Here is a 21,857-nt window from a genome sequence, read left to right as displayed (position 1 = left end):
AAATTTTAAAAATAATGAAATACAATAATAAATGTAAATTTTTTTTAATGCAATTCGTAGACGGTCCCCACAGGCAAAAAATCCTACAATTAGAAATCTCAACTAGTTCTTATATTTAATGAATAAAACCGAGATGGTAATTTTGAGGTGACGGAGATTTGTGATTCTCAACCACTATGCACCCACACGAAAATGCATAATTAGTGAATGATCCCCAAGTTAAGTTCAAGTATTAATGATAGGGATCTATAAATAGAATAGCAGAAGAAGGTCAATGGTTTGCCAATGACAAAAACGATGGCACTTTACCAGCGATGAAATCAACAAGAGAAATAAAATTTTATTTTGCTATTAGGGAAAATATTTGGCAACACTTAGTCGATCCCCACTATCAAGAAAAAGACAGATTTTTCGGTTCGAGGGTAGAAAATGAAACCTAAAATTGAAAATCTCCTGCAAAATGAAGCAGAGTTGCATGTGAGAGTGCAAAAATCCTTTACACCGCACCAGCTCAGTGCAAGCACATGTGGGCCTGAAAAAAATTTTTTTTCTTTCCAAACATGTAAAATAAATGGGACTTTTCATTCGACAGCTTGCCGAAATGGATCGTGGTTAAATGAATTGTGAAAATGTTAAAAGGAACAATGTGAAAACCACGCTTTTTGTATAATTAGTAACGAAAATTGACATAGTAAAAAAAATATTATTTCAAATAAAAAGAAATCAAGCACTTTTTAAAAGCGCCCAAGGAAAAAAGCACCTTTAAAGGTTTTTAAAAAAATGAAAACAAGCACCTTGAAGTGCTTTTTAAAAACCCTTATTAATAACTGTAACAGTTTGAGGCTATACTTATTAACAAATAATATTTTTTTTCTAAGCCATTCAGAGGAATCAACCAATCATTTTTCTGATCGAGAGCACAATTTCCGCAAGTGGAAAATTGACCTTTCGCGTTAGCTCTTACGAGAACTTTAGATCCACATAAAACAAATAATTTTTTCAACTTCAAACACATTTTCAAATAATTAAAAAAAATAAATAAATAAATAAATTACCGAGCTCGATCTTTTTAAAATAGTTCTATTTTACCAATTGAGCAAAAGATGATTTATATTTATAATCAGTTCAATTTAAACAAAGCATGGAAGACATGAAAATTTAATGAACTGAATTTTTATTTTGAATTACGAAAAGATTCCAGAATCTTTTTGAAATTACCCAACACCATTGGTTCCCAATTAGATATATATATATATTTAAAGCATACATAAAAGTAATCCTATTAGCAGAATTAAAAAGTTGAATGTCATAAAAAAAATTATTTATTTTCAGATAAACATAGGCACACAATCATCTCCTTCCATAACAAAACAAAGCTCAAAATTTGCTGGTCATTAACAGCATAGCTATTTACAATATATATACAATGGGAAATATTTTGGAATTATTTACAAAGCTATGTACACACAAAAGGCACTTCCAATAAGTAAAATTCGAAAGTTCTATGGCACTGAGAAACTAGACTTGAGGTGTTCAACAGCTATTGGCGAGATGTTGGCATGCCTTGGCCTTCATCCTCATTATCATCAGAGTCATCAGAGCCATACATAGCTACAAATAGGAACATTTATTCATTCATTGAAAATCTTATTATCTAATTAGGTTTATAATTTATTAGATAATAAACTTATTATCTAATAACTTATAAATCAAATAGGAAACATTAAAGGATAATAAAGCGTGATCACAAAAATCTTGAAAGTGTAAAACAGATTTACTTTGGAGGTAGTTTTTTTTTAAAGGAATTACTAGACAGAATTTAAAAAACTTTTTTTCCGACTGATTTCTTAGCTTGTTAAAAACACTTGATTGAAATTCAAATGACATTAAATTTTGAAATTAACAAAATATATATATTTTTTTACCTACTAATTCACCTTAAATGTAAATATATATATATATACATACATACACATGGGTTAGACAAAATAATGTTAACACTTTGACTTCGATACTAACACATACTTTGATATTTCTAAAAAAGTACTTAAAGAATCACTTTTTAAATCTCATACATATCAATAAAGTTTAAAGCTTATTGAGAAATAGACATTAAATTACAATTTTTTTTTAAACATATATATGGGTGATTCTCACGAAACATGACAATTCACAGTCCCTTGCTCCAAGATCTAATACTATAATACTAAGCGAACTTTTTTTTTTAAAAAAAATTAATAAATAGCATTGCTGTTAGCATTTTAAAATGACTTTGCACAGCTTTGACTGTTTTGTATACTTAAAAAATTTAATTGAATATCAAAATGTCATTTTCCTGGCATGTCCCAAACAATGTTTCCAATAATAACTAGTTTCAAAACTTCCCATACATTTTTCAAAATCAAATTTTTTTTTTTTTAAATCTTATCCTATGTAAGCATTTCTAGAATATACGCAGAGCGTATTGTTTACTAAAACTTCGTTTAAAATAATTTTTTCTGTCAATAGTTTGTTTGTCCCATGAAAATCTGCCCATTTTCCTGGCTACTTTTATTTAGTGATTTATAACCAAAATAGATAATGCCAGGAATCAATATCTTATGTTAATAGATTGATTAGATACCCTCCTATATGAACATGTCTTGTTGCATGAATAAAGAACCAATTTTCTGGCTCAAAATCTATTTCAAAAATTTTTTCAAAATGAGTAGGTTTTTATGCTGTCATTTTTCTGGCTTCTTGAAATCATTAATAACATAAACTACATAGATTTATCTGAGTTATTTTAAGAAATACTGTTGTTTTCTGCAGAATATAAACGTCTTCGGCCAAAATATTAAACTAAAGTAGAGTTATATGCTATAAAATATATTTGTCATTATCCTGGCTGTCATTTTCCTGGCTTATGAATGCCAGGACATTGAAGTGTTACCAGAAATTCTTTTTAACTGCTAATACTGTAAAGAGGGAAAGCAAATATTAACCTAATACCAAGTTTATGTATGATTGTAATATGCTTGGATGTAATCTAAGTTATTTATTTATTTAATGATTGATTATTATACAAAATTTTATTCTGTACATATGAGCAACAAATTTTTTTTTTGTTTCGTTCTACAGTAGATAAAAAGAATTAATTTAAGCAACTTATGGTCCATCTAACATAAAGGCTTAAGTTGAGTTACTTACTATTAACTTAAAATGACTGTTTTTTAAACTTCTAAGGTAATGTGTCATTTTCCTGGCATTTAAGATTTGGTGAATTTCTATTTTATTTTTTTTCTCGAGCAAATGTCAATAAACTACAGTGCTGTCTATAAAATATTAATAAAGAAGTATACAAAAAAAGTTTAGAATATTTTGAAGACTTTAAATTTGAAGAAATTTTTTGGTCCGAATTGTCATGTTTCGTGAGAATCACCCATATGCAGTGAAATCTCCTGTTATGGACACTCCTGCAAAACGGACACCTCAAAATGCGAACATATTTTTAATTCCCCAGGAATCTTCTATAAATAAACCATTATGTACATTCTCCGCAAAGCAGACACTTCCGCAACCCGACGTGGACAGTCATTTTTGCCCTGAAACATTATTTTCTATCTCTTCAAACCAATCACCACTTTTTATAAGTTTGGAAAAAAAAAAAAAACTATTTCTGCTCAGAATTGCAGGAAGAAAAAAATGCAACTTTTCACCATTTTTAAAGAATGTAAATTTTTTACCCATAACTAAAAATATTGTTAAGCTACTTCAGTACTAAAGAATCAATCTTTCTTCTGTCACCTTACCTTATTTTTGTAAAGAAAGGAGGAAAAATGATACTGCTCTTGTGAAATAATTCGGACAGCAGCATCTTTTGATCTTTTCATCTGGACGACTCAGGTTATAAATAAGAACCTCAAGTTGAAATGAAGTCTTAAATGCTCTCAATGCGTCTTCCCCATTGAAAATTTCTTCATTTTTTTAGAAATTTGAAGACTGTATTTAACACAGAAGTATAACAGAGAGAACAGAAGTATAATCTTTGAGGTGTTTATATAAAGGAAACATTTATTCAGACACCCGATAGATGATGAGTTGTGAATAATCAACTACATACATCCTCGTGGCTTACAGGTATGCATTGCTTTTTTTTCTTCTTTCTGTGAATAGTGGGAGGTTTACTTTCAAGGAAGTATTGACCACCATGTTCCTTATCAAATGATAGGTAAGTGTTAGGGGATGTAAACCTAATAACTGAAACTGACTTTGGACTAAAAGCTCCTATTCAGTATCATATGTTTAACTTGAGTATCTGCACTAATAAGAAAAATTATATTCATTTATCTGTAGCTACATCTAGAATTATGTATTTATATCAAACTTTAAATAAATATCCTTGTAGATAGTTACTGTAGATTATTTAATTGTTTCTTTATCTTTGAAAATATTCTAAAAACAATTTATGGTGTTAAACTTCGTTATTAGGGTACCATTCCCGCAAACGGAAATTTTTTTCGGCCCCAAGAGTGTCCACTTAACCGAGGTTTCGCTGTGTATGTATATATATATATGGGTTGCACAAAATAACGGAAACACATTTTGTGATCTAATTTAAACAGCACTTAGAGAATCATTTTCTAAATTCAGAAGTGTTTAGGTTATGTGATGTCTCATAATTATCAATGAAGTTTTAAAGCTTTTAGAGGTTTGACGGATTGACAATAATAAATCACAAACATGAAATAGTGCTTTTGAACACCCTATACCAAACAATGCCCTTCCACTGATGCTATTAAGAAATAAAACATGCAAAAGAAAAGATACTTTTATGGGGGATTATCTCCCAACAATGCCAGTGTCATTTTAAAAATGCTAATACATTTGCTAAATCTTGTTTAAAAGTTCAAAATAATACTATCGGAAAATCCCTTATCATTTTATCCCTTATTATTATCATTTTGAGCTTTCTTTTAAAAAATAAGAAGTTGTTTGAAACTTTTTAAGATATTCAAATCGGACTTTATGAGTCGAAAAATAAAATTCGGTACAAAATTAAGAAAATTTATTTTAAATTTTTATTGCTCAGTATAAAAACTCTTTTAATGACTCGTATCTTGAGCCGTTTTTAACGATTCTTTTCTCAAATTATAAAGAAATTATTTTGGAATCCATTTTAAATGTATCCAAAAGTTTTGTTTCATTTTAATCAATGTTTACAAAGAAACATAAGACAAATTAATTTTTTTCTATAAAAATGTTAATATCCATATAAATATTTAATGTAGATTTCGAAATTTCGTACAGTTATAGCATATAATAACCAAAATAATAGTTATAGGTTAGAAATCTAAATCTCTCCATGAAAAGAAAAAAACTAATTTAAAAAAAATCTTATTATTTTTATTAATTTAATATTCACTGTTTTCGTTTACTGTTACACTTATTTTAATGAATGTGTATTCTTATTGTTTATGTATTCAATTTTTTTAGACGCACTTGGATTGGTAAACAACCCAATTTATTGAACATTTTTTTTGTTTCTGGGGCTCTTTGTTAAATATGGATACGACATAAAATGTTTTGCTTTCAAGTCAGTAAAGTGATCACACCCATTATATAATTTCTCAACTAAAGAATTTAATTGAGGGCCCAATTATAGAAAGGAATAAAAGATAAACTTACAAGCAAGGCCAACAAGAGCACCTTTTAATTTCTTCTTCTGTGGTCCCTCATCATTTGGAACATCTGTAAACATAAGAATTCAGATGAAAGTTTCCTTTTCATTAGGACTCAACCTCATATTCACTTTTTTAAATTACCTATTTCTTGCAGTAACAGATTGCATGCAACTTTTTATGGTACAAATAACTTAAGCTATTCAGCTTTTGGTTTAATAGAACAAAATTTAAGGTGTCTTCTTACTGCCATAAAGCCTTCTGCTATAATATAGTGCATTTAATCACAATTTTTAAGGTTAAAGAAAACATGGTGATACACATATAGCAATTTAATCTTTTCTCCTTATACAATTGAGAGAGTTTCGATCATATTTTTATAAAAAATTTTAGAATATGGGAACTGTTTCATCTTTGTATTCTTTTTCAGAAAACAAACGAATAGTGCTCCAAAGAAGAAACTAACATTTTTAAGTACTACCGATCGTTTATTAAACATTAAATTTGTTTGAAATAAGCTTTATAAAACTTTGGACACAAAACCTGCGTTATATGCAACAGGTTCATTCAATCTAATTTAATTTACTTCAAAAAGCATCCCCTTTAAAAAAAAAACTCTTAGTCTATTTTATTCACCTTAAGCATATGCACGCATCAAGGAAAATTTAATGTTAGTTTTTCACATTAAATAGTCACAAAACAATCAGTAGTCTTTTCTTTTATGGGTTAGTACATTTACAGCTCACAATGGACTTTTCTTTAGTAATGTGGGGGTGCCGCCAAAAGAAGACAGATCATTTAAAGTTCCACAAAGAACCATTGATTTATATTTGATTTCATCAGGGGTAATTGTGAGCCCAACTCAAGAATCTTGAATAAAATCATTAATGATGTATTTCAAAATATTAACGTCTTTATAAATTTAAATCGTCTATGTTTTCGAAACATGAAATTCTAAATAAATTATATACAGTATAATTTAAATGAATAATTATGTATAAGTTCACTTTTATCTCTAAACAAATTTATTATTCTACCAGAAAAAATATTTACAAATGAAAGAGATGCCAAGTATAAAATCTAGTTCTAATATTTTTTAATAAAATACCAAAGAATTTTTATACATAAATCTGATCCATGATTTCTCGAAATTTCAGGACCTTGGATTTCCGTAAACTTCCGGATCATGGTTAGCGAAAAATCTTGATTTTTTCCAGAATATTATCATGTCTGTTTCATAAATAAGACCAACTTTTTAATATTATAATAAAAGATTTTGTTGTCTCGAATGTAGGTTCAACAACAAACTTTAATGGATAAACATGTTCTTCGAGACTCATTTAATTTAGGAAAGCTGTATCGAAAGAGCAAAACCTATACATGCACTTTCTTCTTATCTTTCCATGAAGAAATAAAAGAATATTAACACAATCAAGACTTGTTGACAGTGGTATTACAAACAAGATGGAACAGCAAAACTAGTTAAAGATACAGTCTTGAACTTTAAGCATTACAAACAATAATTTTTAAACAACTTGAAATTGTAATTACGAAATTCTCACTTATGACAACCAGACATATTTTTTTTGGACAAAACTAATAGTGTCATAGAAAATTCCATATTAAAAAAAAAAAAAAAAAAAGATGAAGCCCAATTTTTGAAAAATGTCACAGCTAGAACAATTTAAAATATAGCTGGAATGCTTTTCAGAATATGACTGTAACATGTTTAGAGCGATGTTGGGCTGGTTTTTTAAAGTAATTAGGATGAATTGCATCTCTGTAAATAAAACAAAAAATAAATTAACTTCCATCATGAAAAAAAAAAAAAAAAAAAAAAAAACAAATTTGAGCAGAAAAATAACTTTGTTTCTGTTCAATAAATTATTTTAACTAAAATCAAGTATCTTATTAGAGTTGCCACTCAAATCTGGAAAAAAAAGTCTCTGTTTTCCCTGCACATATTAAACGCAATATATTAAGAGGGAAACAACAATGACTGTGCTCTTGTGTGAGCCATAGTGGGCTAACTATATTTATTAGTTTTATTTGATATAAAAACAACAGGACATACTTAAATGCTATAGTACATTTGAAATATCATGCTTAAATATTCCATAGGATAGGTGACGCTCTGAGTGGTCACCATTTTTTAAAAGTCAAAAATAAGAAACAAAATTCCCTTTATTTTCCCAGTTTGTAAAGAAAAGATCAAATTTCTTGTATTTTCCCTGTTCTACCTGTGGAGTGGCAATCTTGTATTAGTAATTTTTAATAGTATAAATTCAAAAAAAAAAAGAAGTATTTACTATTTCTGTACTTATTAAAAAGTAATTCTACAAAGCTACCATTTTATTTCAAATTGAAACTAAAAACATAAAAAGAACTATCAACAGAAATAGGAAAGAAATAGAGAAGTTTGGTTCGTAAAACTAATTTAATTCATTTCAAAAAGCATCTCCTCAAAAACCATCCAAGTTAAGAACATCTTACTTTTTCTAACTATACTATGATGAGGTGGACTAGTGGCTGGCATGGAAAGGGGTGGCGGCATCAGTTCCCGATCTTTGAGGGGCACTTCTGAGGGATGTCGACCGGCTTCTTCTCTGGACTGTAACTCTGTTGGATGGTTTACATTAGACTCCTGCAAGCTAGAGTGTTAGTACAACAAACAGAAAAAAGGTGTTAACACCATCCAAGAAACCGAATCTAATACCTTGCTTACAGATGTTCCCCCTACAACCGACATTCTTCTCACATTTAATAATTAATTAAAAAAATGTTGTTATTATCCCAAGGAAATTTTAAACTTTACACTTTTTACATGAAATATGTAAAAATTAGCTTTCAACTTTACACTTTTTACATGAAATATGTAAAAATTAGCTTTCAAATTCTACATTAATCATGATTTAATGCTGTAGAACAGTATTATGTTGATAGAAAAGTCGGTTGTTTTTATTTCTTCTTACATATACATAAACAGGGTGCTTAGCCAAATCTTTCAACAAAGAATAAGTACCTTTTAAGCACTATATACATTAACAAAAGGCAAAATAATTTTCAAAGACTTTACATGATCATAATAAAATAACTAGTTTCTGACAAAGAACTCCTTTTCTTGATTATATTAGACACCATAAAAAGATCGCGATATTTTTCGGTCTGACATCGAGGGTGGAAAATGAAGTCTGAAATGGAGAATATCTTGCAACATGCAGCAGAGTCGCACACGAGAGTGCAATAATCTCATCGAACCCAGCTCAGTCGACACCTGCGCGGTCTCGCAAGTATTTCATTAAACATGTAAAACGATTGGCGCTTTCGCACACTATGGACCGACGATGAGCCGAAATCGATTGCGGTTGAATGAAAATGTTGAACACACGCTTTTGCATAATACGTGGTGAAAATCGAATATAAGCACTTTTAAATGATGCTATGCACCATGTTAAATAAAGCATGTTAACACACTTTTTTTTATTCAGAAAAATTATAATAATAACTCAGTGACTGTAAATGTTAAAAGCTAATTTTTACAGTTTTCATAGGTAGTATTGCGTAGATGGAATATTTGTATTTTGTCAAAGTGGTGAAAGATCTTTAAGTATCTTAATTATGTGACCTAGGATCATATTAACTGTTACTTTATACATAGTTAAACTGTCAATAATAATTTAAAATTAATAGAGAGTTTCAGAGGGTAATAACTTTAAAATAATGGAATAGAAGTAAATTAATTTTTAAAAACAATCAAGATTTAAGTCTAAAGAGACTATTCATGTTTTAATGTGCTAGATAAATTAGAAAAAAAATAAATTACACATTTCAGAAAAAAATAAATGTTTTACAAATTTCTACACTCTGAAAAATTAATATCTGTTTATTATAATGATTTATTTGCAGTCGCTAGAAACATATTGGAATTTTTATCATCCACTTAATATATAAAATTCAATAATTTTAAGTATATTTAAAATTCAACGAAGTAATTGTATTTAAGTCAATGCTTGAAATGCATTTCTATTCAATAGCCATCAACCGAAATATAGAAGACATTTAATTTTTCAGTTTCATAACTGAAGATTAAAATAAACAAGATTATGGTAAAATATAATCTAATGAGAAAAATCTAAAAAGAACTTTTTATGACACCTTTCAACAAAAAAAAAAAAACAAAAAAAAAAAAAAAAAACCGCTACAGGTTTGTAAATTAAGCAAACTCACAGTCACTTATTGAATCATCAATAACGTACTGTAAGGTTTGCCACATCTAGACGGTGCCACGAGCGAGCTAAAAAACAAAACAATTGAAGGGGACTAGCATGGGAAAAAAAATGCATAATGAAAATGGTTTAGTAGTCGTGGAGCTGGCGGTCACGATGTGAATTACAATTGTTTCTTTATTTTAATATTATGTTTTTTGTTTGTATTGAGTGGGCATAGATGTGTTATTAATAAAATTGTTTCAGCCACTGAAGCGGTTTGGAGTGAAATAATTTTCATATAATAGAAATTTAGAAAAAGAGCCTGCAAACGTTGTTCCTACAAATGCCGAAGGCATTTTGTGGAGGAAGAAAATAGAATTCAAAACTTTTGCACCTTTCGCAAAGTTGCACAACTACCTCAAAATGAAACTACAACTTTTACGACACAAATTTTAAAAGTTAATTGCAGATAAGATATCTAAAGTACAGAGTGCAAAAAAAGAGCCACCCTGAACTAACTTTTGATCAAATGATTGGATCTTCACGTTCTAGGACTCAATCTCAATGGCTCGAGGGGGTGACCTCAAATATGATAATTAATATGTACACATGATATCTTATGTTACGAAATCAGACAAAAAAAAAAAAAAAAACATACTTCTCTAAATAACAATGAAATTTTCTGACTTGGGGGGGGGGGCACAATCTGGGAAATATGGTTCCAACAGTTAAGTCGGGAGAGCGGCCTAAAGTTTAAACCATTTAATGTTAATGTTATTTTTTTGTGTATTTTGTAATATCTCAAGAACTTTTTAAGAAAAATGAAAATTTTTAACGCACAATTAAAACATATTTTGTTTTAAAAGCATTTTATTCAATAATGGACAGAAAAATTTTGAATTGTAAGGTGCACAGTTTTTTGTATCATTTTAAAGAATGTCATTTTACATGGCAAAACACAAAATTGGTGCAAAATAGGTATAATAGTTTCTGAGAAATCAAGTAGCGTATTTTTTTTTGATATTCAATGTCTCAGGAACTAATAGACCGATCTGGTTCAAATTTTGTATTTTCCCATGTAAAATGACATTCTTTAAAATTATGCAAAAAAATGCATACCTTTTCGGCCATTGTTGAAAAAAATGATAAAAAATAATATATATTTACTAAAAGTCATTTCTTGCATGGAATTATCTCTTGATAAACGAATTTTATAATTGAGTGCAAAAATTTTTCGCTTTAATAGTTGAGATACAGCGAAATACCCCCAAAAGGAAGATTAACATTACGGGGTCTTGGAGTGCTCATTTGAGCACACTTTGGACTACATTTATCAGTTCGTGGCTTCGCCCTACATTCGAGTTTTCTCGGGATAACCAGGTAAGGGGTTAAGATTGAGTCCCAGAAGGTTAAAATACGATCATTGGATCAAAAGTTATTCAGGATGGTCTTTTTTTGTTTTTTGCCCACTGTACATTTTTATTAATAACAGGTTTTTTTTTAATGTTAAATTGAAATTCTGTAATTAGTTGTTTCAGAATTGGTTACAGTTAAGGTGAAATCTCCTTAAATTGATAATAATTTGGAATCCATAAAGAGAATGTTTTCCATTAAATGATCTTTATTAAGAGGAAGCCATAGAGAGGAAGAAAAATTTAGTCGCAAATTCTTGTTTCTTCATTACTAATTTAAAACACACAAAAAAAGTTTAGGCAAACCTAGAGTAAGTCATGAAATTTCAATTGATGAAAAAAAAAAAAAAAAAAAACTTCAAAATATTAAACTGCTAACAAATTATTGGAAGAGTACTTCACATTTGCATAATCCTAAGCCATGTGTCAGAATTTTTTCAAGCATTCTGCAACATACCTCTCCAATGCTCATATCTTTTTACAAGATGCTTACAAAAATAACAAATATGCACGTTACTAATTTAAATTAACAAAAGCATCAACTTAATAAAAAAAAAAGATCAAATAATAAGATTTTAATTGAATATGTAATATTTCTTTATTCTAATATTTTTTGTGATATTCTCACTTTTTGTAGGGGAATAACACACTAATTATTTCCTTTTTGCATTTTGTAATTCATCATCACATAAAAAAATAAGTTAAAAAAAATAATGAAATCCTTAGCAGTCACTACCAAATAAAAAAAAAAGAAGATTGACGATGAAATCGAGCTAATCGGACTCTTCGAAAAGGGGTTACTAAATGCGCGTTTACATTTCGAGATTCAGTTGTTGTAATAAATAATACCGTTTTAAAAATTTCTGATTTTAAAAGCTATGAGGAAATCAATAGTAAAAACTGGATAAAAAATAGAACAATTTCGACGAAAAAGAAAAATAAATTTTTTACTTTATTACTCTTTATTTTTAATTATTCTCAAATGAAAAAATCACAAGCATTTTTCTCCCACTCCGATGGGCAAGAAAGTTATCTTTTTAATATAATTTCGAATAAAAGATAAACATCTTTTGAAAATTTATGCAGCTAAATAAAAGCAAAATTTTTTACTTCCCTAAGGAAAAAATCTTTCTGTGATTATGTTGTCACAATTCTATCACAGGGAACCTGAGTTACCTTCTCATAATTAATTTTCTTTCCGGTATTTGAAACTTCATGGCTTACTCTAGGTTTGTCTGAAGTCACTTTTTCTACTCTAAAATTCAGTAATGAAGGAAAAAGAGAATTTTTTGTGTGCATCCTCTTAGGTTTAGATTAGCTTCTGCAAATGCATATCAATGGAAGCTTTGATATCTTAGAAAATATGTTATCACTTCACTTAAATGGTGAAAATATTTAAAGTCATTAAAAAAAATGCAGGTTGAACGCGAGCAAGAAATCAGAGCTAAAAAGTCCACAGCAAAGATTTCTTGAATTGTTGGAACTGAAGGAACAGAATAAAGAATATCAGATACTTCAAAATTAAAACTTGGAAAACTGCAATTCATCAACAGATAAAACCCAATTAATACAAATTTACTGCTTTGATGCAAATCTAAAGAAACCAAAAGGAAAAAAAAAATTGGAAAACCATTACGAAAAGCAGAAATGTTTAGTAGCCACTGAGCTAATAAATGGGATCTGAAATAATTAAATTGATTCATATAAAAAGTATTAAGCCTAATTTAAAAGGGCTCACCAATTTGGCTGTATCCTGTTAACAGCAGAAACATCTATGCTTCCATAATATCTATGTTTAGCCATTTCAGATTGCATTTGAGAAAGCTGCATATATCGGGATGTTATTGGATAGTTTGTTGGCTCAGTAATGGTCATCACCATTGAAGTTGGAGTTTGTTGAACAGGTTGAGCCAAATGAGTCTACAGAGAAATAATAAACTATAACAATAAACTATAAATATCAGAGGTTTGAAAAACAGTCGGACCTCTCTTCAACGAACTTCCATTACAATAAAAAAATTTTTTCATGTCAGTACCCCTTCTTTATGCAACTAGGCGGGGAAGTTTAACATTAATTTAATGTAAAATTATTTAACTCCATTAAATTTTAATCGTATAAGCGGGTTATTTGATTATCCAATATGCAATTAACTGGGGACGACAGTACAAGTAACAATACGTGAGATAAAATTTCAAAAAATAAAATTTTCCTTCACTTTATATTGTAATTTGATCTATGTTAAGTCTGTTTTTATCCGTCGGAATGTTAAAATTATACTGATGTTATCTTTTTTTCCCTTGCTTTTACAAAAAGCATCACTCATATGGAAAATTAATGTTACCAGGGGCCTGTCTAGGTTTTTCTGAGAGGTACCTATTTCGTGAAAATGTAGACATAATTTGTGAAAATTAAAAAACCAATACAAAAATATGGATTTATTGTTTCTAACAGGATACAAAAATAAAATTTTAAGAAAAAATATTTTTGTGAAACTATTGTTTTTCGTAAAGTTGAATTTGTGAAGGTACCGATAAACGGTAGTAAATGTGGCCTTGACAGAACCCTGGTTACAAAAGCACACATTTTGTGCTAAAATTAACGTTTCAAAAAATTAGATGACACTTTACTTTTCACATTCCTCAGGTAACACAAAATATATTATGCCAAGTACATAGTTAATTTTTTGATAACATGTTAGCTTGCTACCTAAGAAGTTACACATCGAGAAATCATTGCAAATTAATTAAAAGCAGGATGCATAGCCAAATCTTTCAACAAAAAATAAGTACTTTTTAAGCACTATATACAATATCAAAATGCAAAATGATTTTTAAAGACTTTACATGATCATGATAAAATAACTAATTTCTGACAAAGAGCTCCTTTCTCGATTATATTAGCCACCATAGAAAGATCGAGAGATTTTTCGGTTCGATTTCAGAGGGTGGAAAATGAAGCCTGAAAGGGAGAATATCTTGCAAAATGCAAAAAAAGACGCACATAAGACTGCAAGAATCTCCTCGAACCCAGCTCAGTATATGCACATCGGGACACGAAAGTATTTCTTCAAACACGCAAAATGATTGTCGCCTTCATATGCTACGGACTGACGGTACACCGAAACGCATAGTTTGAATGAATCGTAAAAATGTCAAATGGAACAATGTGAAAACAACACTTTTGCATCAGACGAGTCGAAAATTTTAATTATATAGTGGAAATATTTAATTTACCTGTGGAGTAAGATTTGTATATACAACAGGTTGTATTTGAAAGGGTGTCCTAGGTCTTGCAGCAGTGTAAGCAGCAGCTGCCGGGAGGGTGGGTACAACACCAAAAATGCTAACTGCAGGAGCAGCTTGACGCGTGAGGACGGGTGCGGCTGATCGAGCAATGACAGGTGCAGTACTGGCTACATAGGTAGGATATGTAATAACTGTTTGGGAAGGAATTGCTAAAAATTTAAAAAGGAAAAAAAAATTAATAGCACACTTGTAACACGATTTAATCAGGGTATCTGTTACATTTTCATGATTCATTCCAACAATTTTTCTGACAAAAACACATTAAAAAAATCATTGAAATAATAGGTATAATCGAAAACTTTTATACTCTTTATCTTCATATTTATAGATTTTTAAATTTAGAAAACAGAGTAAAGAAAGAGTGGAATTAGCTAAAGTAGCTGAAAAAAATACAAAAGCGAATTCTCTCCCCCCTTTTTACTGCAGAATTATATTCCTAAGATTCCTTTCTTGTTCATCGGAAAGGAAACAAATACTCCGGATTTTTCGGTTCTCATTTCGGCATAAAAAAATAATTCCCCAATGGCTGGCTTGCTTCAGCTAGAACTTTAAATTGATACAATGAAAACAAAAATTCCGAAATCACCGAAGTTTAAACGATAATTTGCTCTAGAAATGTTTTTTTCTTTCATTTCTTGAAAGAACATGATAAAAGCATTTCCTATTTTAATAAAATATGACCGTGAGTGTGGATTTTGCTACAAATTCAGATATTCGGAGCACCATGAAATTGGGGCGGAGGAGGGTAAATTTCATTTCACAAATTTAATTATTCGGCAACCTAAATCAATGACTTTCTATGATTTTTTTTAAAAAAAAAATAGTTAAAATCATGAAAAATTTTATTCAATACCAAAATCCATGACTTTCTAGGCGCGCAGATACCCTGTTTAATAGATCTTAAATATAAAAGCAGGTATATTTTTGAATTTTAATGTGCTTTGAATCATTAACTACTTAAAAAAATATTTTACCTTGCACTGATACAGGTACAATGGATGCAACTGAGACAGGAGATACAAGTGTAGGTACATTTGCATGCATTAAGCTTGGGATACCAGCTGTCATAGTACCTAACCAGAAGAAGAAAAAAAAGAAACTTAAATTTTGATCAACCATTCACAAGAATAGAATAAAATCATGGTTACGATAATGACTCTCTTCCAGTTTCTAATCTTTAGGGTTTTCAAATCAGTTTCATCATGTAGTAGGGGCTCTGCCTCTGGGGGCGTGAGCCCTTTGGGTTCTTAAAGGTGACAATTTTCATGGTGCTATTTTCAGAGCTTCTTAACAGATGGCCCCAGCAATCTCAGCCTATTACTGCGAATTATTTGTGAAATTTGGGGCTGCTTATATTTGATCTTGCCTTGTTTCGGGTTTTAATATTTATGCTAGTGCCTTTTATAACTATCGTTTCGATAATTTTCAAGTGTTTTTATTTAGATTAATAAGTTTTCCTTTTATTTTATCGTTTCCCTCCATATAATTAGGTATGAAATATATTGCGTTGTTTAATTATTGGCTTTGTTTATATTAGTTAATTTAGGAATTGTAATTATTTTTAAAAAATAAATATGAAAGCTTTGAATTTTTTTAAACTTGTTTTTCTTGTCTAAACTTGAACTTTTTTTTATTCTTTTAAATGTTATTTTTCTATCGCTTTTCTTTTCTTTTCTTTTTTTTTTTTAAATTTAGGAGAGCCTTTCTTTTTTCTCTTACTTTATGCATTACACTTTTTCCTTGCAATTCGGGTTCGATAAAACATAGATTAACGACACTTTTTGGTCGATCCAGAAAACCGGGAAATTCAGACATTCGGGATAGCGATGGTACCGAGCATCCTGGATAATTGGTTCTCTACTGTATATATATTAGGAAATAAAATTACCTGGTACAGAAGAAGGAATTTGTATACCAGTAGCAACTACTCCAGTACCCGCAGGCAAAGCTCCAGGTAAAACAGTAGGAGTAACAACCACTTAAAAGAAAATGGACAAAAACAAGACATTATTAAGAAATATGATAATTTTTGCACTTCAAAATTATTTAATGAGAGCTGTTTATGGAGGTTGAAGAAAACTTTTCAACATGACATGTTCTTAATTCAATGCAGGAAAATTGTATTTAACGCACAAAAACATAAGTTTGCTTTCTTTTTTATAGATAAAAAAATTAATATAATCACAATGACTTGAACCAGACCTGCCAAGATAGGAGAAATAAAATAACTTTTATTTTACTAGCAACATTTTATGGGCTACACTTAGAGTTTTGCTACATCATGCATAATCATGTAAGTTAAAAAGAGAAAGACAAAATTGGAAATAATATAAGCACTTACATTTAGTGTGAAGTAAAAAGTATGTATATAAATCTTAATCTAATTAAGATTCTTGTCATTATCATTGTTTATTAAAATGATCATTTATAATGACTCAAACTGTATTACAACCGTCGTCGAGTAGCCGACCCAATTCTGGGTTTACGACCCATGTCCGACTCAGTATCCTTGTAATTTTGCTCCCAATCCAGAAGATAAGAGAACTCCTGGATTAGTACCCCCAGAGGTATTGATTTGTTACGGGAACACAGGGGTTTTTGGCCGGCGAGAATCAAACCCACTATCTCTTCGAGATGGGCCCAATGCCCTACCAACCAGGCTATCTTGGCCTACTCAAACTGTGAACACTCAACATACTGTAGTACCGGCAATAGCACCATAAGTTGAGGAATAAGAGAAGCATTTTTGCCATTAGCAGATATTTTGTCGCCATTTTTTTTAAAAAAAATTCTTCAACATGTAAGGAGAAATTAGAGAATATACAGGAAAACAGAAGATAGTCATAAAATATAGGACTTTTCGTTAAAAAACAGGAGACTTGGCAGGCATGCTTGAATTATTTGAGGCTGTTGCAAATTATTTTTTTTCAGTGGTAATGAACTAAAGTAGAATTTTTTTTAAAAACAACAGATTTTTTTAAAAATAATTATTAGAATTTAGGATCTGAAGCTTTTTGCCTATATGAACTCACTGCTCGAATTACTTGTGCTTAGTGGGCAGGGGGGGGGGAATTCTCTTTTGAAACTTGAGATAATGTGTAGCAGTTGGAGTTCCTACAATAATGATTTATGCAACAATTCCCAAAAGGCGTTCTGTGAAAGGGTTCCATGGAAGGATTACAGGGATTTCTTTTTGTTGAACTAGTAATATTTATATTTATTATTTATAGCAAACCAATAATTCATAATTCATTTAATATTTGATTGTTTATAATATAAACAATAATTATATAATATAGTCAACAATAATTATATAATATAGTATAATTTAATAATATAGTCTAAATTAGTGTTTCCCAAAGTGTGGTTCCCGTACCCCCAGGGGTACGGGAACAGTTTAGTGGGGGTACGCGTTCTTATGCGAAATATCTTGCCACAAACGAAAATTTCAATTTAAAAAAAAAAAAAAAACAAAAACAAAGCTAGAAAGGAAAATCTACGATTGCGTATTTTTCAATTGGCTAGTTTTTGCAGAGTTAACAGTTAATAATTAGTTGTTTCAACAGCCAGTTGTGATTTTTAACTTTAGTGTAATTTTTTTAATAGTATAAAATACATTCATTTTTTTATTAGTGGTACACAGCGTAACAAAAAAATTTAGAAGGAGTACACAAAAGTCAAAAGTTTGGGAAACACTGGTTTACATGATTATGTTATTTGTGTAAATGTAAAATTAATTTTTTTTTCTCTATAACAATACATAGAAAGAAATATGAAATGGTCATAAATAGATATGTAAATATTAGAAAAGATACGTAATTTATAAAAGATTTAAAAAGCATTTCCATCAAGCTTTTCCATTCAAAATTAAATTCAAGAATAAACAATTACGTTTCTCTGATAACTAACTATTCTCAACAAATATTATAAAAGTTCTTTTTTGAAAACTATAATATAGTCTATTTCATTCACGTTGAGCATAAACAAGCATCAAGAAAAATTTAATGTATTTAATTTTTCGCATTAAATAATCTCAAAACAATTAGTAGTATTTTCTTTTATGGGTCAATACATTTACAGCTGATAATGAACTTTTCCTTAGTAATGTGGGGGTGCCGCCAAAAGAACACGGTGAGTAGTCAAATCTTTCAACAAAAAATAAGCACCTTTGAAGTACTTTATAAGCACTCAAAAAATATTTTTAAGCACTATGTACATTAACAAAATGCAAAATAATTCTCAAAGAATGTACATGATCATGATAAAATAAAAAGTTTCTGACAAATAACTCTTTTCTTGATTATATTAGCCGTTATAAAATGATCGAGAGAATTTTTGGTTCGATATCGGAGGGTGGAAATTAAGTTTGAAATTGAGAATATCTTGGAAAATGCAGTAGAGTAGCACACGAGAGTGCAATAATCTCATCGAACTCAGTTAAGTAGACGCCCATGCGGACTCGCAAGTATTTCATCAAACATGTAAAATGATGGGCACTGTCAAACACTATGGACCGATGGTGAGCCGAAATCGATTGTGGACGAATGAATTGTGAAAAGCTCGCTTTTGCATAATACATGGCGAAAATCAACATGGGAAAGAAAAAGATATTTTCAAAACTGGAAAATTAAGTCCTTTTTAAACACACCCAATGACAAAAGCACCTTTAAGTGCTTTTAAAAAACCAAAATCAAAAATAAGCACTTTTTAAAAATGCTAGATTCCATGTTTAAAGTTCCACAAAGAACCACTTATTTATTTGATTTCATAAAACACTAACGTTTTAATATTATAATAAAAGATTTTGTTGTCTCGAATGTAGGTTCAACAACAAACTTTAATGGATAAACATGTTCTTCGAGACTCATTTAATTTAGGAAAGCTGTATCGAAAGTGCAAAACCTATACATGCACTTTCTTCTTATCTTTCCATGAAGAAATAAAAAACTTATAAAAAATTATTAATGCAATCAAGGCTTGTTGACAGTGGTATTATGAACAAGATGGAACAGCAAACTAGATAAAAAAAAAAAAAGCCCTGAACTTTAAGCATTAAAAATAATAATTTTTAAACAACTTGGAATTTTAATTACGACGTAATCTCTTACCTTTGACAAACAGACACATTTATTTGGGACAAATCTAACAGTTTCATAGAAAATTCCATATTAAGAAAAAAAAAAAAAAAATTGAGCCCAATTTTTGAAAATTGTTACAGCTAGAACAGTGGTTACCAACTATCGGCCCATGGGCTGGGTGCAGCCATCGAACTAAAATATATTAGTTGTCATTTTTTGTGGACAATTTTTGTAAAAAATCTATATGGGTTTTAAATACTTTTAAGTTTTATATCTTGACAGTTTGATGTCTGTTGCACATTAATTGTTTAATACATAGGTGCACATTAAAGTTATTGTAGCCAGAATTTTTTAATATGCTATAAAATATTTTTAAAAATCTACTTCTTATTTTAATTTGTAATTCAATACTTTTGTTTTGTACAACTTGATAAAAATCTGACAGTAATATTTAATTTCCCTTCAAACATAAAAAGTATAAAATTTTGGTTAAGTTGCCGCCCGCTATTTGACTGGTGTTTTTTAACTGCGGCTCCCGGCCTCGTGTAAGTTGGAAACCACTGAGCTACAACAATTTAAAATATAGTTGGAATGTTTTAAAATATGACTGTAACACAATTAGAGTGATGTTGGGCTGGTTTTTAAAGTAAATAGGATGAATTGCATCTCTATAAATAACAATTTAGAAGAGCTCCTAAATAAAACAAACAATAGATAAATTTCAACATATGAAAAAAATTAAAAAACAAGTTTGAGCAGAAAAATAACCCTAATGAAGTTAATCTATACAATAATTTTTTTTAAAACTATTACAAATCTCTTATTAGTAATTTTTAATGTTATAAATTACTGTAATACTATTTCTGTACTTATTTTTCTTTTAAATTTTACTTGAAACTGAAACTAAAAACATTAAAAAAAACAATCAATAGAAATACAGAAGTTCTAGGCTAGGTTTGTAAAACTAATTACAAAAAAAAAAAAAGAAATTCAATGTGTCACCTACATAACTTCATCTACTTAGAATTACTTCAAAAACTCTGGAACATATTTTACTAAATTCATAGGCCTTAAATTTTCAGATACAAACAAGGTCTAAAACATAACATTTTCATATATACTGACTTTGTTTGGAAGGGAGCTGTTTTATACAAATAAAATGCATTTTGATAATAGATACAATACAAAAAACAAACAAAAATGGTTTCAAAACCAACATTGTTTTATCACTTAACTTAAAATAAATAAATACAAATATTAAGTACTGAGTAAGATAAGTTTACATTAATATGACAGCAGAAACTAACCAAGTACCAACAGACTGTTTCAAGTAAAATTAAACTAGTATTTGCCAAACCAAATTTCTAAAAGAGACTCAACATAAATAATTTTGTTGCCTTGAATGTATGGATTCCACAACAAACTTTAATTGATAAACATGTTCTCTAAGACATGTTACATAATGTAGGAAACTAACACATGTGTCCCCTACTTATCTTTCCATGAATTAAAGTAAAGAACAAAATTAAACTATGACAAATACACTATCTTTGTATGAAGTTTAAAAATACAATTTTTTTTAAGAATAGCAAAATAACTATTTTATACTAAAAGCAATCAACTCTCATTTGCAAAATTTCTTTATAAATAAGAATTTTAATGAAAATTATACATATTAGAACAAATCACTAATCAGTCAGATCCACTTACCTTGATTTTGATAAGCAACGGGGGCAGGTTGAGGTAAGACAACTGAGGTTAAAGGTTGCAAAACAGATTGTTGAGTTTGCTGCCATGTCGCAAATTCCACATGCGCCTAAATAAAAATAAAATACTTCATTATTTTAAACTAGAAATTTTGACTTAAGATTTAAATTCTTGAAAACGTTACTTTGTGTCTTACAGTTTTAATCATATTGTTTTTTTGTGTGTCTTTAAAGCGTCTACCATGAATATTTTTTTAAAATTGTAATACATGTTAGGTTTTGAAGCAATTTTGTTCCATTTTAAATTCATGTTGTTCAGCATCTTGAAATTATGATTGAAATCAACAGCCGTTTATAATTTTTTTCACACGTAGACATTTTTGTTTATATTATTTTAGATTTATTTATAACTGTAAATGGTTAAAAATGATTATTAAATCAAAGACCTCAGATTTTATAAACAAATATCACACTGTAGTTGTAGGCT

The 21,857-nt window shown here is 29.3% G+C and overlaps 1 protein-coding gene across 10 annotated transcripts in view; it reads right to left on the bottom strand.

The window, feature by feature from the left end:
- Window positions 1-1,304: 1,304 nt before the first annotated feature.
- The window catches only part of LOC107442031 (uncharacterized), a 46,817-nt gene continuing 26,264 nt past the window's right edge, over window positions 1,305-21,857 (bottom strand). For 3 of the 10 annotated variants that reach the window (XM_087162032.1, XM_087162034.1, XM_087162035.1), the window contains exons 10-17: window positions 21,375-21,480; window positions 16,475-16,564; window positions 15,561-15,659; window positions 14,515-14,735; window positions 13,019-13,200; window positions 8,154-8,311; window positions 5,668-5,730; window positions 1,305-1,611 (exon numbers count right to left, since the gene is read on the bottom strand). In XM_087162032.1, coding sequence (XP_087018158.1) covers window positions 1,541-1,611; window positions 5,668-5,730; window positions 8,154-8,311; window positions 13,019-13,200; window positions 14,515-14,735; window positions 15,561-15,659; window positions 16,475-16,564; window positions 21,375-21,480 — 990 coding nt within the window. In that variant the 3' untranslated portion in view covers window positions 1,305-1,540. The remainder of the gene's footprint in view (window positions 1,612-5,667; window positions 5,731-8,153; window positions 8,312-13,018; window positions 13,201-14,514; window positions 14,736-15,560; window positions 15,660-16,474; window positions 16,565-21,374; window positions 21,481-21,857) is intronic. The other 7 variants (XR_015433370.1, XR_015433371.1, XR_015433372.1 and 4 more) reach the window with 4 other exon arrangements.

This window comes from Parasteatoda tepidariorum, chromosome 4 (genome assembly GCF_982258835.1).
Source record: "Parasteatoda tepidariorum strain Cologne lab strain chromosome 4, Ptep-v5.0, whole genome shotgun sequence".
Lineage (NCBI taxonomy): Eukaryota > Metazoa > Arthropoda > Arachnida > Araneae > Theridiidae > Parasteatoda > Parasteatoda tepidariorum.
The sequence above is the reverse complement of the archived record's forward strand: the minus strand, read 5'-3'. Positions and strand labels throughout refer to the sequence as shown.